Genomic DNA, 18,303 nt, shown 5'->3' with positions numbered 1-18,303 from the left:
AACTGTCTCACACCTGGTGTTATCTATTTATTAGAATGCCCTTGTGGCCTTAAATACATCGGCCAAACCAAAAATATGTTGAAACTACGTATACAGAAACACTTCTCGACTATTAGGCTTTCAGCTAAAGATCACTTGGAGGGTAAACAGATTACTCCTGTGGCCTCACATGCCCTCCTACACCATGACAGTAGTACAGTCGGTTGGAAAGTTACTGGCCTACAAAGGATTTTTGTCCCCGTACGAGGAGGAGATATTACCCAATCTTTACTCAGAGCAGAAGCGAGGTGGATCTTTGAAATGGGCACACAAGCACCTGGGGGCCTAAACGAAGATTTTTCGTTTAGTAGTTTTCTCCATTGATTCGCTTATTGAGCCCCTTTTGACCCCTTGTTCTATCTATAAATATGAGTATATGCATATATATATTGTGCATACTCTTGATGGGGATATGTCCCACGTCCTGTGAGCGCACAAATTTCCATGTATTTATATGCTGGGTTGTGCGCCGCACATGTTGGATATCCACGCTCGCTCCCTCCTTCATGTGGGCTTTTGGTTTCTAATAATATCTTGTTCTATATCTTGTTCTGCTTCTTTTGGTCTCTAATAATATCTTGTTCTGCGTCTTTTTCTTACTTTATAGGTGTCCGTTATCTTGGGATCACCCTTTGCTGCGTTTCTTTATGGTGCCATTTTTAGATGTAGTTTCTTGTTCTTTATGCCTTGGTGTTTTTCCATCTTCACCTGTATTACGTCTACTCACATGTGTGTATACGTATGTGCGGGCTTCCCCGCATATACACATGTATACACACCTTTTTCCATCTGGGCATTGGGCATGTACCCTCTCTGGTTTCTGTTTGTTCCTTTCATTTTTCCTCTCTGGTAGCCTTTCGGCTGCCTATGAGGCTCCATAGATGCAGAGATACAATTGTTTATATTTGCCAAATTTTCAGGAGTTTTGCATTGCCAATTTAATGATTTATATATTTTTTTCTCCCCTTTTCTCCTCTCTTTTTCATCTTATTTTTTCCTTGCAACCCTCCTAGGATGATGGGCCCTTATATACGCATGGAAGATTGAAGGAGCTTTGGGACTGAAGATGCATGATTTGATCCACATATATATTTTATGGACAGTCTTTCTAGTAGCTGTTTGTGTTCACCATGGTGTGTCAGTGTCGCCACCCCTATGACTTAATAAAGTAGAATGATCTATGTGTATATATGCTCATATCTTCTAGTGCTTCCTATTGTATTGTTTATTTATTTACTTATTTCTTTTATCTTTATTTATACATCTCTTTCTCTGCCCTTTTATGTATGCCACCTATTACGCGCATGCCCCAGTTTCACTTCCTCGGCATTCGGCTCTTCTTGACAGCGCCGCTGCGTCTGGGTTGCCTTGGCAACCCAGCGTACCCGGCGTCTTGACGCGGCCGCGTCATGTCTGGGGCTCTTTTTCGCGACTACGTCACTTCCTTCCCCGTTAGGTTATAGGGCAGATCACACGCTCATTTCACTAGCCTCCTCAGAAGCGGGCGTTTTCCCGCGAGGTGCACTAAGGTGTTCCCTGAGTCTGGGGGTTCCCGTTTCTCTCTCTTGTGCGATTCATTTGTGAGTATCTCGTTGTTCCTCTGCACTTTTGTGTTATACCACGCCACCTTGGCGCATTCATTATTGATTCATCTCTGTTTCCCTCACAGGAGTTTACCATTGTATTGTCTATTTTGCACAGGTGCATACATTTGTTATATACTTATGTACACATTTGTATACATATATATATCTTTTTCACTGTTGCACGTATCACTTTACCTTGTATTATTGATTGTTATATCTACTACCTCTTTGCTATTTTGCACAGTACAATCTATTGTTCACATATTTTTTATATACAATATCTTGGAACATCGAATTATTGTTGTTCATTACGGTCATCATCTGGCACTGATGAGAGTCTTTGTCAATTTGTAAACCATATATGCACTGTGCCATTATCCTGTTTTGTATTGCTAGTGCTGGTGCATAAATTTACTTTATTCATCTGGGACCCCAGACTCATGGTTTTGTTTTTATATGTTTTTATCCTTTGATGTTTAAATAAAGTTATACCCTTTATATAATTATATACCTTGGCATGGTGTGGTGCTTGTCAGGCTGCCTTTTTTCTTTTGTGAATTTCGCCCTGTGATACTCCACCAGGGTCTTAGCATGTCGATCCATAGTGACCCATCTCCTCTTCACCATCTCATGTTCACGTTTGATAAGCTTGGAGTCCATCTTTTTAAGAAAGGTAGCACCTCCTTCTGCTTGGGACAAGATGGAATCAATTTGCTCATATACTAACCGATTCACTCCCCTATATTAGGGAATTCCAGCGTTCTCCCATGTTTTGTTACAAACGCGCTCCCTCATTGCGCACCAATTTGGTACATTCAGACATCTCGAGGAGGAGGGGTAGACCTAGGCAATGTGGCACTTTTCCTTGCTTGAACTGCCATATATGCAATAGCTTGATTAAGGGTGATTATTTTTTCCATCCCACTAGTGGTAAGAGATACAATATCCATGATAGATATACATGTGACTCTAGTTGGGTCATTTACTTACTTAAATGCCCCTGCGGTAAGGGTTATGTGGGGCAGACAACACAAAGATTAAAGGATAGAGTTGCTTCACATAAATCTGCCATTAAAAAGAAGAATATGGAACAATCTGTTTCTGAACATTTCACCCGTTATGGCCATAACGTTAGTCAGTTGAGAGTCTGTGTTATTGATGGAATTGGAGTGGACAATAGGGGTGGCAATCGACACTCTAAATTGTCAAAAATTGAATCCAAATGGATTAGGGAGCTAGATACAGTTAATACTAGTCTCAATAGGGATTATGACCTTGAACTTGATTGGTAATCAGTTTGCTCATTGATGTATATATATATTGCCTTTGTATCTATTCATGTAACCTTTATTTATGGTGAGTTTATATGTTTTTTCCACAGGGAGGGTAGAATACATTGTGTTGACCAAAAGCACGAGCGGGTGAGTAATTTTTTAAAGAATTTCTTCTCAATTCTCTCAAGAATAATTTTTATCTAAATCCTCTAATTTGTGCAGGAAATGAGTCTGCCTCCAGTGGTTTTTGCAGGAAAGTGTACATATACAATCTTTTCATTATGGACTGCTTTTTTCCATAGATTTTTATGCTCTAGGTGACATGTCGCCCTTTTTATTATCTGTAGGTTGTATCCTGGCCATTTAGTTTTTAGCCGGCGGGTTTTGCTTTTGTAACGCCATGTTGTACGGGATTGAGTTCCGTCTTATACGGGAGATAGCGGCGGCGTAGCTAGGTGATTCCGCCTGGGTACGTAATTTCGCCCTATACGGAATATATTGCTATGCAGTTACGGAATTCCTCCTGGTTACGGAATTGGCGGCATTGTTTTTACGGAATTCCTATTGTTTTTACGGAATTCCTCCTGATTACGGAATTCCTCCTGGATACGCGATTCCGTCTCATACAGAAGCTCTCTAGATGTTTGGCTTTTTTTGACGTTTTTGTGACGTTTTTATGACATCTCATTGCCGTTAGCACGCTAATAGGCTGGCGCTTTTTTACATATTGCGCTTTTTTACATATTGCGCTTTTACATATTGTGTTTGATGCACGCCCCTGGATTTTCCTATTGGGTGGCAGACCTTTCCTATCATCCCCTGGTAGTGGGATTATCTATATCTATTCTTATTCTTGACACCCGCTCGTGCTTGTGGGATCGTGTATCCATACGCTAATGGATATGTGAGTCCATATTGATCATTTGTGATTGTGATGGGTGATACTGATAACAATCATTATTGTACTTTTGTAGTGCTGGGAATTTGAAATTTTCTTCCAGCCAATCAGCTTATTTTGTGGCCTTGTAGGTGTGGTCAGCATATGCAAATGATCAGTTCCCCATCAGGTCCTCTAATTTGCATACCTTGTAGGTGTGGTTAGGATATGTAAATGATCAGTTCCCCATCAGGTCCTCTAATTTGTGTACCTTCTGTGATTGGGTGTTATCTGTATATATGTGTGCAGTTGATGTATGTTTTAATCAGAACTGGGCAACTTGAAGATGGGCAGGTAGCCCGAAACAGCGGACTGTCTTGCCTTGCAGTTCTTTTTAATATGTTTGTCTTTTTCTACCAATAAATGAAGATACATGCTTGAAGGTGGTGCGGATTATTACGATTTGATACTTGTTCTTCTAGGGACAGATTAGTTAGGTTCTTGGCTGCTTAGTTTCCTCCTGGCTGATTGTTATTGCTTTTATAGCACCCTAGCTCTTGTCAGAGCTCATCCTGTACTTTTTTTTTTTTTACTGTGTGTCAAACTGACACTTTTATTGCATGCACAGCCTTGCTAATTGATAGTGTGTGTGCCACTGCCAGCAGCCCAGCACATTCAGTGACTGACTGCCTGTGTGTGTGACAGGGAGCTGCACATTGTACTACCCAGTACTGCATATACCCAGTACCTGTTGTGTTTACTTAACCCACCTCATCACTGCACATAACTACCTGTAGTGTTGAGTGAACCCAGCTCACTGCATATACCTACTACCTGTTGTGTTGAGTGAACCCAGCTCACTGCATATACCTACTACCTCTTGTGTTGAGTGAACCCAGCTCACTGCATATACATACTACCTGTTGTGTTGAGTGAACCCAGCTCACTGCATATACCTACTACCTGTAGTGTTGAGTGAACCCAGCTCACTGCATATACCTACTACCTGTTGTGTTGAGTGAACCCAGCTCACTGCATATACCTACTACCTGTTGTGTTTACTTAACCCACCTCATTACTGCACATACCTACCTGTAGTGTTGAGTGAACCCAGCTCACTGCATATACCTACTACCTGTTGTGTTGAGTGAACCCAGCTCACTGCATATACCTAGCATCCCCCCGAGATGGACAAAATGGACAAACCAGGTAGAGGCAGACCCAGAGGAAGGCCACCAGGCACCGGCAGGTCTGTGCGAGGTGGTGTTGCTGTGATTTCGTGCAGACCTGCCCCAAAATACACTGCTCAGAAGAAGGCACGTGCCAACACTTCACAAAATCGTGAGGAGGTGATTGAGTATTTAACACAGAACATCTCATCTCCCGCAGCCACCAGCGATACAACAAGCACTATATCCGCTGCATTTGACACTTCGCAGGAGTTATTTGGTGGTGGTGGTGGTGAAATCACCGATTCACAGCCACTACTGCAACAACAAGAAGAAGGCACAGGTACACCACCTCCTACGTCTGAGTTAGGTGGCGATAGTATGGACGTAACGTGTGTGGATGTGGATGATGGACCACCTGAAGTTGGTGCAGTTGAGGAGGTGTCTGGGGAAAGCGCAGCTGGCCAGGAGGATTATGATGACGATTATACGGATACCACATATGTTCCGGGTAGAGGAGATGACCAGGGGGACAGTTCAGAGGAGGATTCAGAGAGGACTAGGAGGAGACGACTCCATGATAGAAGCAGAGGGAGCTCATCCTCAGAAACAACTGGGGGCAGTGTCCGGCGCCATGTATCACCCGCTATGGCCAGACAGCCAACATGCCTTTCAACCTCAGCTGCTGATGCCACCGTAGCGCCATCAGTCCAGCGGTTTGGAAATTTTTTAATGTGTGTGTCTCAGATCGGAGCAAAGCCATCTGTTGTCTCTGCCAGCAAAAATTGAGCCGTGGAAAGGCCAACTGTCACATAGGGACAAGTGCTTTAGGAAAAGCAGCACCCCTCAAAAGACAAGCCGCGGAGAACAACTGTGGCAGCCGTCACAGGGGGCTTCTGCTGCTCCACATTCCCATGGTATTGTTCGTGGCTGGGGGGAGGAAGAATGGATACACTTTTAAACAATTTAAAAATACAACCATCTAAACATTCAAACAATTTAAAAATACAACCATCTAAACTTTCAAACAATTTAAAAATACAACCATCTAAACTTTCAAACAATTTAAAAATACAACCATCTATCATTTTCAAAAAATTAAAAAAAAAGGGCAAAAAAAAAAAAACTTGCCCTCCGTAAAACATTCTTGGCAAATGCTTTCGACTTGGTTTGTCTTCCGCTGGCTCAAGGGTCCATCTGACCACAGATGCCTGGTCTGCAAAGCACGGTCAGGGCAGCTACAGCATGGGTCTCAGCAGGCTCCCACTTCAGGCCGGAATCCAACCTTCATTCCCCGCGGTGACAATGGCAGACTTGCCCTCCATAACGGATTCCCGTTAAAGGATTTAAAGTTAATTCATTTCAAATACACAGCAGGGCCTCGAAAGTCCGCCTCCTGTATTGTTATTTTTGGTCACTACCTCGGGGCGGGCGTGCATGCCTGCCTGCTGCCCTCATTGGATGTGTAGTGGTAGCCGTTTCTCAGGCTCCACACCGGATTCCATCCCTCATTCCCCGGCCATTACCCGGGGTCACAAATGGCAGACTTGCCCCGCCTCCATATGATTCTCGTGAAAGGAATGTGGTGTCATCTTTGCCCGCCATAACTGGTTCTCGTTAAAGGATTTAAAGTACATTCATTTCAAATACACAGCAGGGCCTCGAAAGTCCTCCTCCTGTATGGTTATTTTTGGTCACTACCTCGGGGCGGGCGGGCGTGCGTGCATGCCTGCCCGCTGCCCTCCTTGGATGTGTAGTGGTAGCCGTTGCTCAGGCTCCACACCGGATTCAAACCCCTCATTCCCCGGCCATTACCCAGGGTCACAATGGCAGACTTGCCCGCCTCCACAGGATTCTCATTGTAGCGGTACTGAACAAGTACACAGCAAGTAGAAAATGTAATTTAAAAAGAAAACGGAAGCTTTTTAACAATGCCATGGAAAGTTGAGAAGGAAGTCACACATTACCTGACATCACTGAGTGAGGAAGAGCAATCACGCCATGTTGCGCAGTAGTCCAGCACGGCCGTCACAACACACAACAAACAGCTGTTTGCGGTGCGTTACACAGTGAGTTTGGTGTGTCAGTGTGAAGCAGTACTCTAATTACACTCCCTGATTGATGTATACACATGCAAGATGTTTGAAAGCACGTTAGGCCTGCAATTTAGCATTCAATGTGATTTCTGCCCTTAAAACGTTGCTTTGCGTCACATCCAGATTTTTCCCCGGGACTTTTGGCATGTATCCCACTCCGCCATGCCCCCCTCCAGGTGTTAGACCCCTTGAAACATCTTTTCCATCACTTTTGTGGCCAGCATAATTTTTTCTATTTTTCAAAGTTCGCCTCCCCATTGAAGTCTATTGCGGTTCGCAAACTTTTCCGCGAACCGAACCTTCCGCGGAAGTTTGCAAACCGAAAATCGGAGGTTCGCGACATCTCTAGTAGCGAGCCCTGGGCTCGCTACACGATTTAAAAAAAAAAAAAAATTTAAAAAAAAAGTGCTCTGCTGCCCCCTTGCCGCAGGAATTGGACCGGCAAGGGGGTTAGAGACTCCAAGCTCAAAATAAAAAGGAAATTGCTACTCACCTGGGGCTTTCTGCAGCCCAGTGTAGGTCAGGAGGTCCCACGATGGCGTCCTGGCTCTTCTAGGCCCCGCTCAGAAATGGCTGCCCAGCAGCTCCGGGCCCGGGTGTTGGGCTCCTTCTTCCTCAAACGTCATACTGTCGTCAGCACACCGGCCGGCTCGCGTCATCACGTTGGCTGGCGAGACTTTACAGCGCATGCGCCGTACAGTCACGCTGGCCGCTGTGCTTACGTCAGACGTGACGTATGAGGAAGGAGCCAGACACTCGGGCCCAGTGTCGCCGGGGAGCCATTTCTGAACGGGGCCTAGAAGAGCCAGGACGCCGTCGTGGGACCTCCTGACCTACACTGGGATGCAGAAAGCTCCAGGTGAGTAGCAATTTCCTTTTTATTTTGAGCACAGGACTGTGCTGGGTCACAGCCACATGTCAATTGTAGGGCCGTACACAATCATATAGGCTAGGTTGATTGCTGTCCTAGGTTTGCTCGTCAGACTTAAACAAAAGTACAGAAAATAACACTCGGCAGTCTTTGCTCTGTACAAGTAGTGTTGGGCGAACACCTAGATGTTCGGGTTCGCGAACGTTCGCCGAACATCGCCGCGATGTTCGGGTGTTCGCGCCGAACTCCGAACATAATGGAAGTCAATGGGGACCCGAACTTTCGTGCTTTGTAAAGCTTCCTTACATGCTACATACCCCAAATGTGCAGGGTATGTGCACCTTGGGAGTGGGTACAAGAGGAAAAAAATATTTGAAAAAGAGCTTATAGTTTTTGAGAAAATTGATTGTAAAGTTTCAAAGGAAAAACTGTCTTTTAAATGTGGAAAATGTCATGTTTCTTTGCACAGGTAACATGCTTTTTGTCGCCATGCAGTCATAAATTTAATACAGAGAAGAGGTTCCAGGAAAAGGGACCGGCAACGCTAACCCAGCAGTAGCAGCAGCACACGTGATGGAAAAGGAGGAGGCGCAGGAGGAGAAGGCCACGCTTTTTGAAACACAACAACCCAGGACTTGCATGAGGACAAGAAGCGTGCGGATAGCATGCTTTTTACCGCCATGCAGTCATAAATGTAATAAAGATGAGAGGTTCCATAAACAGGGACCGGCAACGCTAACCCAGCAGCAGCAGCAGCACACGTGATGGAAAAGGAGGAGGCGCAGGAGGAGAAGGCCACGCTTTTTGAAACACAACAACCCAGGCCTTGCATGAGGACAAGAAGCGTGCGGATAGCATGCTTTTTACCGCCATGCAGTCATAAATGTAATAAAGATGAGAGGTTCCATAAACAGGGACCGGCAACGCTAACCCAGCAGCAGCAGCAGCACACGTGATGGAACAGGAGGAGGCGCAGGAGGAGAAGGCCACGCTTTGAGACACAACAACCCAGGCAGGGGCGTAACTAGAAATAACTGGGCCCCCCTGCGAATATTTGGATGGGGCCCCCCCCCATAGGTGCCAAATAATCGTAATGGGGCAGCATTTCACTGTAAATTAATTGTAAAGTGGGCAGCATTTTACCAGACAATCGTAATGTGGGCCGGAAAATCGTAATGTGGGCCTTTAGAAAATCATAATGTGGGCAGAGTTCACCAGAAAATCGTAATGTGGGCACGAGTCACCAGAAAATTGTAACGTGGACAGCATTCACCAGACAATCGTAATGTGGGCAGCGTTCACCAGAAAATCATAATGTGGGCAGAGTTCACCAGAAAATCATAATGTGGACAGAGTTCACCAGAAAATCGTAATGTGGGCACCAGTCACCAGAAAATCGTAACGTGAGCAGCAGTCACCAGAAAATTGTAACGTGGACAGCATTCACCAGACAATTGTAATGTGGGCAGCGTTCACTAGAATATCGTAATGTGGGACAGAAAATCGTAATGTGGGCAGAGTTCACCAGAAAATCGCAATGTGGGCAGCAGTCACCAGAAAATCGCCATGTGGGCAGCAGTCACCAGAAAATCGGCATGTGGGCAGCAGTCACCAGAAAATCGCAATGCGGGCATCAGTCACCAGAAAATCCTAATGTGGGCAGCAGTCACCAGAATATCGTAATGTGGGCAGCAGTCACCAGAAAATCCTAATGTGGGCAGCAGTCACCAGAATATCATAATGTGGGCAGCACACACCAGAAAATCCTAATGTGGGCAGCAGTCACCAGAAAATCCTTATGTGGGCAGCAGTCACCAGAAAATCGCAATGTGGGCAGCAGACACCAGAAAATCGCAATGTGGGCAGCAGACACCTGAAAATCGCAATGTAGGCAGCTGTCACCAGAAAATCCTAATGTGGGCAGCAGACACCAGAAAATCATAAAGTGGGCAGCAGACACCTGAAAATCGTAATGTGGGCAGCAGACATCTGAAAATCGTAATGTGGGCAGCAGACACCTGAAAATCGTAATGTGGGCAGCAGACACCTGAAAATCGTAATGTGGGCAGCAGACACCTGAAAATCATAATGTGGGCAGCAGTGACCAGAAAATCGTAATGTGGGCAGCAGGCACCTGAAAATCGTAATGTGGGCAGCAGACACCTGAAAATCGCAATGTGGGCAGCAGACACCTGAAAATCGTAATGTGGGCAGCAGACACCTGAAAATCGTAATGTGGGCAGCAGACACCTGAAAATCGTAATGTGGGCAGCAGACACCTGAAAATCCCCCTGCAGTGACGTCAGCGGCGGCGGGATACATACCTTCTTCCTTGCGTTCCATCGCCGCCTTCTCGCTCTAGCGGCGGACGTCACTTCCGCTTCCGGAAGTGACGTCAGTCGCTAGAGCGAGAAGGCGGCGATGGAACGCAAGGAAGAAGGTATGTATCCCGCCGCCGCTGCTGCCCGCTGCCCACACACATTCACTAGCTGGAGGGGGGCGCAGAGGGGAGAGCCCCGAGGTGAGGGAGAGGGGGGAACTTCCCCTCTCCCCGCCGACTGTGGGCAAGGCTTTCCCCTCATGCTGCCACCCCTCCAGCCCCCAAAAAATGGCCCCGAGCGGGCCCCAGGGGGGGGGCCGGGCCCCCCCGCGGGCGCAGGCGCTGCAGGGCCTATTGCTACGCCACTGAACCCAGGCCTTGCAGGAGGACAAGAAGCGTGCGGTTAGCATGCTTTTTACCGCCATGCAGTCATAAATGTAATAAAGATGAGAGGTTCCATAAACAGGGACCGGCAACGCTAACCCAGCAGCAGCAGCAGCAGCACACGTGATGGCGCAGGAGGAGAAGGCCACGCTTTGAGACACAACAACCCAGGCCTTGCATGAGGACAAGAAGCGTGCGGATAGCATGCTTTGTACCGCCATGCAGTCATAAATGTAATAAAGATAAGAGGTTCAATAAACAGGGACCGGGCGGCAACGCTAACCCAGCAGCAGCAGACGTGATGGAACAGGAGGAGGCGCAGGAGGAGAAGGCCACGCTTTCAGGCGCAACTCAGGCCTTGCATGAGGACAAAAAAATGCGTGCGCAAAGCAATGCAATGAGTAGTTTTCAGGACACAATGGGCTATTCGGAGGAGCTATTCCCACCCCCACAATCTTCTACCTGTGAAAGGTCAATGGAACAGCCACAAATGTTGTGCCCGGATTCACAACCTTTTTCTGAGGAAAATGCACCTCGCACTGAAATGCAAGGCGAGGCCGAGGATGAACATGACATCAACAACTCAACATGACGCAAAATGGGGGCGGAACAGAAAGCTGCTTTCAATGTTTTGAAGGCCTTAATTGCCTCCGGTGGCCAGTTAGATGCATCATTCATCACACCCAAATCCCAGAGCAATGTGTGCAGGAATTTGAATCGCAGGAGGTGTACCGAGATCATCTGGACAAGTGACCAAGTGACAAGTGACCAAGTGACAAGTGACCAAGTGACAAGTGACAAAGTGACCAGTGACAAAGTGACAAAGTGACTGACAAAGTGACAAAGTGACTGACAAAGTGACAAAATGACAAAGTGACAAAGTGACAAAATGACAAAGTGACAAAGTGACAAAATGACAAAGTGACAAAGTGACAAAGTGAGAGGTTGTTCTGGGGAGCTCTACTCCACTGCACACAGTCACATATGAGGAGAGGTCTCGTCGGGACTGCTGATCCTCCTCAGCTTGCTCAAAGCCTTGAGGGTTCCTGAAGATCCTCTGCTTAGAGTTCGCCGGGGTTCAGCTTGGTGTCGGGGTCGGCGGCGTCCTCCTCACTCCAACGTGGCAGATCTTCTGTTGAAGGAAATAAAAACAAACATTTTTTAAAGTCCAGTACCGCTTCTGAAGGACTCACCAACAGATGCAGGAGCGCTTCAATCTAGCGCACCATCGTTTGCTGGGTGATGTCCCTCCCTACGCGCTGGAATTCTACGCTGCACATGCTAGCACGCTTTTGCACAGTGCCGAGGCGCATTCCAGCAGCTTGCTACCAAGCTTCTGTGGATCTGATTGGGCCACCATGTTGGATCTCTGCCAAGTCCTCCAAAATTTTGAGCAATCCACGTTGCTTGTGACTGAGCAGTGACAACTCTACAGTCAGCATTACAATACCACTGCTGTGTTTACTGAAGAAATCAATGTTGAAGATGGAAACCGCTGGCATGATGCAAGTGGGGGAATCTGAAGATGAAAACGATCAGCGTGATGATACCAACATCAGGCAACCTGCCTCAGGAAACGCTGGTCCCAGCTATGACAAAGAACAGGACGAGGAACAGCTGGAGTTGGAGCAGGAATTGGATGCCCCCACTGCCGAGGGACAGAGCGGTGCACGTTGGACTTCCACAATTTAGCGGGAATAGACAGCAGAAGAGGAAGAAAGTGATGCTGGTGACGAATATGGTGCATCACAACAATCACAACGCTCACAAGAACATGAAGACAGAGGAGTCTGGCAGGATTCTCTGGCACACATGGCTCAATTCATGCTAGACTGCATTGAACGCGGCCCGCGCATTATTCATTATTATTCATTATTCTGGACAACACCAATTACTGGGTTTATATACAGACTGACTTCAGCAAACCCAGGAGGACCAGGAGGGCAGCAAAGAACACAAGCTGCTGCTAGTGCCCAAAAGGGAATGGTATTGGCAGTGTCCTTGGAGTGGGAACATTTTCTGACACCCATGCAGCAGCCCACAGAACAGCAATCGGGCAGTTCCACGTCCTCCAACACCAATCGCCTGGAGAAGATGGTCAAGGACTACATGTCAGATGGCGTAGCTGTGTTGAACAATCCATCTGCAGACAGACGGTGAGTGTGACAGCACAGAAGGACCATGGCAACTCACTCATAGTACCACAGTTTGATAGTGCTGCCCAAAAAATTATATGGATCCGTGGACCCGGGCAGTACTGGGAAGTGGGAACGCAGATTTTAGTACCTAAACACACGATACAACATGTTTTCCGGGGTCGGACTCTGAGGCACATACAGATGGTCCCGATCATCATCCTCATCATACAACTCTTCTCCTGAGTCTGACCCACCCACCACCTCTGCCACCCCAACATCCCCAGACACAGACCCCTCATCGTCCTCAACATTAACTTGGGATGCTGGCCTGAGCCCGACCTCCTCCTCCACATCAGGCCCCATCATCTCCTCAATGGCAGCCCTCAATAATCGCTCTGGCGCCGGACCGATGGACCCAACGTTCTCCTCCAGGGAGGGCTGCTGCTGACCACTGGCTGCTGGGGTGGATGTTATAGCTTGCGTGGGGCATTGGCTGTTGCTGTTGTTGGGAGTGCTGCTCACAGCGGAGGTCTCTGAGGAACTCATGGTGAGCTCATATAGTGGTTGACGTTGAGTGGAGTATTACTGATCCCAGCAATATACACACTGACTGGCAGAGTACGCAATGCTATATAGTGGTTGACGGTGAGTGAAGTACTACAGATCCCAGCAATATACACAGTGACTGGCAGTACAATGGTATGAGTGCAGTGTTCTCCCCAGAATTTTTTTCCAGCCGGGTGGCATGAAAATGTAGCCGGGTGGGATATTAAGGTCATGATGGTCGGGAAAGGAGGGTGATGGTGTGTGCTACTATTAGGTAAGAATGGGCAGGGAGGATCATGCTGGGTGCTGCTCGTTGGGAAGGAGATTAGGTGGATCGCGCTGGGTGTTGGTGAGGTAATCATACTAGGCACTGCCGATAGGGGTAGAGGATTACACTAAATGATGCTAATGGATTCCGAGGCATCTTACACTGAGTGTAGCTGTTGCGAGGGGCAATCCGATAAGAGTGCTGCCAAAGCTGGAATAATACCAGACAGGGCTGTAGACTGAGTGACTAATTTAGGCCCAAAACCACACATGCCCACAGACTGTTCTGTTATGTCATTCAAAAAGTCTCACAATAGTCTTGGCTGACATAGTGGTAGTAAGCCCAGTGTAGACATGCTTGTTTGTCTTGCTAGACAGCATGCACTACAAAGATAAAATAAAAGTGCTTGGGGGTTTCTGCTGTGGCTTCTCCCCTTAAACAAAGTCAAACTGAAGGGAAGAGGAATAGGTGTGTCTGGGAGGGAGATAGATTTGTCTTTGAGGGACAGAGAGAGTTTGTGTGAAAAGGACTGGGAAAGGGGAAAGAAAAAAAAAAGAGGGAGAAAGTTTGTCAGTTAGACAGAGGGAAATGTTGTAGAGGGAGAGTGAGAGACATATGCAGGAATGAAAATGTGTGTGAGTGCACAGCTCACTGCAGGAAGTCTGCAGACTGATGTCCAGGACAGCTAGATTTACTATGTAACGTCTCAGTCTGGGGCAGAGCAGTGGGGGAAGGGAAGCAGTTGTATATGTAAAGTTGTCTAAATAATACCGGTCTCTAGCACAGAGACAGCAGCTGACCAGAAGGATTCCACTGCTTGGGGACCATACTGCTATCAGATAACCATCTGCCTTGCTGTTATTACTCTCCCCGGCATGAACTAGCGCTGCTCCACACGGACCTCTGATCGGGTGAGGCTGGAGCACATTCTGGGAAGACAGGAGGAGGAGAGTCCGTCCTCTGCATGACAGGCAGATCAGCGACTCACCAGAGGGAACACAGGAAGCCCACGTTCTATCAGTTCTTTCTCTGTGTGCTCCTTCAAAAGCTCCCGCGGTCTGGCTTGTAATGTCAGGAGCTGAGGAGGAGGGCGGAGATTGTGTCAGAGTGACAGCGGGCCAGCTCCAATGCCACAGCCGCTGCACACTGTGCTGGATGAGTGTGGAGGACTCAGAGGACGCATACCTCCCAACTTTCTGAGATGAGAAACCGGGACACTTAAGCCACGCCCCCTGACACACCCCTAGTAAAAAAGTAAGAGTGTGAGTGTGTGAGTGTGTGAGTGTGAGAGTGTAAGAGTGTAAGAGTGTGAGAGTGTGAGAGTGTGAGAGTGTGAGAGTGTGAGAGTGTGAGAGTGTGAGAGTGTGAGAGTGTGAGAGTGTGAGAGTGTGAGAGTGTGAGAGTGTGAGAGTGTGAGAGTGTGAGAGTGTGAGAGTGTGAGAGTGTGAGAGTGTGAGAGTGTGAGAGTGTGAGAGTGTGAGAGTGTGAGAGTGTGAGAGTGTGAGAGTGTGAGAGTGTGAGAGTGTGAGAGTGTGAGAGTGTGAGAGTGTGAGAGTGTGAGAGTGTGTGAGTGTGTGAGTGTGAGAGTGTAAGAGTGTGTGAGTGTGTGAGTGTGTGAGTGTAAGAGTGTGTGAGTGTGAGAGTGTGAGAGTGTGAGAGTGTGAGAGTGTGAGAGTGTGAGAGTGTGAGAGTGTGAGAGTGTGAGAGTGTGAGAGTGTGAGAGTGTGAGAGTGTGAGAGTGTGAGAGTGTGTGAGTGTGAGAGTGTGAGAGTGTGAGAGTGTGAGAGTGTGAGAGTGTGAGAGTGTGAGAGTGTGAGAGTGTGAGAGTGTGAGAGTGTGAGAGTGTGAGAGTGTGAGAGTGTGTGAGTGTGAGAGTGTGAGAGTGTGTGAGTGTGTGAGTGTGAGAGTGTGAGAGTGTGAGAGTGTGAGAGTGTGAGAGTGTGAGAGTGTGAGAGTGTGAGAGTGTGAGAGTGTGAGAGTGTGAGAGTGTGAGGTGTGGAGTGTGAGAGTGTGAGAGTGTGAGAGTGTGTGAGTGTGAGAGTGTGAGAGTGTGTGAGTGTGAGAGTGTGAGAGTGTAAGAGTGTGAGAGTGTGAGAGTGTGAGAGTGTGAGAGTGTGAGAGTGTGAGAGTGTGAGAGTGTGAGAGTGTGAGAGTGTGAGAGTGTGAGAGTGTGAGAGTGTGAGAGTGTGAGAGTGTGAGAGTGTGAGAGTGTGAGAGAGTGGAGTGTGAGAGTGTGGAGTGTGTGAGTGTGAGAGTGTGAGAGTGTGTGAGTGTGTGAGTGTGGAGTGTGAGAGTGTGTGGAGTGGAGAGTGTGAGAGTGTGGAGTGTGAGAGTGTGAGAGTGTGAGAGTGTGAGAGTGTGAGAGGTGTGAGAGTGTGGGTGTGGGTGTGGGGTGGTGGGTGGTGGAGTGTGGGGTGTGTGAGTGTGGGTGTGAGGTGTAGGTGTGAGAGTGTGAGAGTGTGAGAGTGTGGTGAGTGTGAGAGTGTGAGGTGTGAGAGTGTGAGGGTGTTGGAGTGTGGAGTGTGTGAGTGTGGGGTGTGGGGTGTGTGGGTGTGTGGTGTGAGGTGTGGGTGTGGAGTGTGAGAGTGTGTGAGTGTGTGAGTGTGGGGTGTGTGAGGTGTGTGGTGTGAGAGTGTGTGAGTGTGAGGTGTGTGAGTGAGAGTGTGTGAGTGAGAGTGTGTGAGTGAGAGTGTGTGAGTGGAGTGTGTGAGTGTGAGGTGTGTGAGTGTGGAGTGTGTGAGTGGAGTGTGTGAGTGTGAGTGTGGTGTGAGGTGTGAGAGTGTGTGAGTGTGAGGTGTGTGAGTGTGAGAGTGTGGAGTGTGTGAGTGTGAGAGTGTGTGAGTGTGGAGTGTGAGGGTGTGAGGTGTGTGAGTGTGGGGTGTGTGAGTGAGAGTGTGTGGTGGGGTGTGTGAGTGAGAGTGTGTGAGTGAGAGTGTGGTGAGTGGAGTGTGTGAGTGAGAGTGTGTGAGTGAGAGTGTGTGAGTGTGAGTGTGTGAGTGTGAGTGTGTGAGTGTGAGTGAGTGAGAGTGAGTGAGTGTGAGGAGTGTGTGTGAGAGAGTGAGAGAGTGAGGAGTGAGAGTGTGTGTGAGAGAGTGAGAGAGTGAGAGAGTGAGAGGTGTGTGTGTGAGAGTGAGAGAGTGAGAGAGTGAGAGAGTGTGTGTGAGAGAGTGAGAGAGTGAGAGAGTGAGAGAGTGTGTGTGAGAGAGTGAGAGAGTGAGAGAGTGAGAGAGTGTGTGTGAGAGAGTGAGAGAGTGAGAGAGTGAGAGAGTGTGTGTGAGAGAGTGAGAGAGTGAGAGAGTGAGGAGTGTGTGTGAGAGAGTGAGAGAGTGAGAGAGTGAGAGGTGTGTGTGAGTGAGTGAGAGAGTGAGAGAGTGAGAGAGTGTGTGTGAGAGAGTGAGAGAGTGAGAGAGTGAGAGAGTGTGTGTGAGGAGTGAGAGTGGAGAGTGAGAGAGTGTGTGTGGAGAGTGAGAGGTGAGAGAGTGAGGAGTGTGTGTGAGGAGTGAGAGAGTGGAGAGTGAGGGTGTGTGTGGAGGTGAGGGTGGGGTGAGAGAGTGAGTGAGTGTGTGTGAGGGTGTGTGTGAGAGGTGTGTGTGAGAGAGTGTGTGTGGGAGTGGGAGTGTGTGTGAGAGAGTGTGTTTGAGAGGTGTGTGTGAGGGTGTGTGTGAGAGAGTGTGTGTGGGAGAGTGTGTGTGAGGGTGTGTGTGAGGGTGTGTGTGGGAGTGTGTGTGGGGGTGTGTGTGGGTGTGGAGGTGTGGTGTGGTGAGAGTGTGTGTGGAGAGTGTGAGTGTGAGTGGGGTGTGAGGGTGTGGGGTGTGGGGGTGTGGGGGTGGAGTGTGGGGTGTGAGGTGTGAGGGTGGTGTGGGTGTGTGGTGTGGGTGTGTGGTGTGGTGTGTGTGTTGGTGTGTGGTGTGGGTGTGTGTGTGGGTGGGTGTGTGTGTGGTGGTGTGTGTGTGTGCGTGTGTGTGTGTGTGTGGTGTGTGTGTGTGTGTGTGTGTGTGTGTGGTGTGTAGAAGGTGAGGGTGCCCAGCTAAAAAGAAGGATCGAGGCGCCAGCCGCGGCTGTGGTGTGCGGGATGCGGGCCAAGCTTGTCCCCCCTCCCTCCGAATGTGCCCCCCAGTGTCCCCCTGTATGGCGAGATACGAGCGCAGCAGAGCGGCAGTCTTACCATTCCTCTTCGCATATGGGCATCTCGTCTTCTCCACTTCCTGTGACGTCACAGGAAGTAGTTGGAAGACGAGATGCCAGTACGCGAGGAAGATGGTAAGACTGCCGCTCTGCTGCGCTGCGCCATACAGGGGGACACTGGGGGGCACATTCGGAGGGAGGGGGGCAAGCTTGGCCCACATCCCGCACACCACAGCCGCGGCTGGCGCCTCGATCCTTCTTTTTTCCTCCGCTGGAGAGGAGCTGCTGCCTGCCGGGACACAAGGGGGGCTATCCCGGGACAGCGGGACCCCCTCCCCCAACCCGTGACGGTCCCGGCGAAAATGGGACGGTTGGGGCCCCTGGAGGACGGCAAATATGATTAGTGATCACAGCAGCCGGGCGGGGACTGACCACCAGCCGGGCGCTCCGCCCAGTTAAAAGGCTCTAGGGAGAACACTGGAGTGGGTACTACAGATCCCAGCAATGCTATATAGTAATGGGGTGACTGAGTGAGCGGCAGTGTACTACTGTTCCTAGCAGACACAGAGTGGCAGTAAACACAATGCTATATCGTGTGGCTGAGCGAGCG

The 18,303-nt window shown here is 48.6% G+C and overlaps 1 protein-coding gene across 1 annotated transcript in view; it reads right to left on the bottom strand.

Moving 5' to 3' along the window:
- Nucleotides 1–7,604: 7,604 nt before the first annotated feature.
- LOC137535923 (pregnancy zone protein-like) overlaps nt 7,605–18,303 on the bottom strand; it is a 28,419-nt gene continuing 17,720 nt past the window's right edge. The window contains exons 5-6 of the mRNA XM_068257812.1: nt 14,557–14,646; nt 7,605–7,874 (exon numbers count right to left, since the gene is read on the bottom strand). Coding sequence (XP_068113913.1) covers nt 7,605–7,874; nt 14,557–14,646 — 360 coding nt within the window. The remainder of the gene's footprint in view (nt 7,875–14,556; nt 14,647–18,303) is intronic.

This window comes from Hyperolius riggenbachi, chromosome 10 (genome assembly GCF_040937935.1).
Source record: "Hyperolius riggenbachi isolate aHypRig1 chromosome 10, aHypRig1.pri, whole genome shotgun sequence".
Lineage (NCBI taxonomy): Eukaryota > Metazoa > Chordata > Amphibia > Anura > Hyperoliidae > Hyperolius > Hyperolius riggenbachi.
This window is presented reverse-complemented; position numbering and strand designations above follow the sequence as displayed.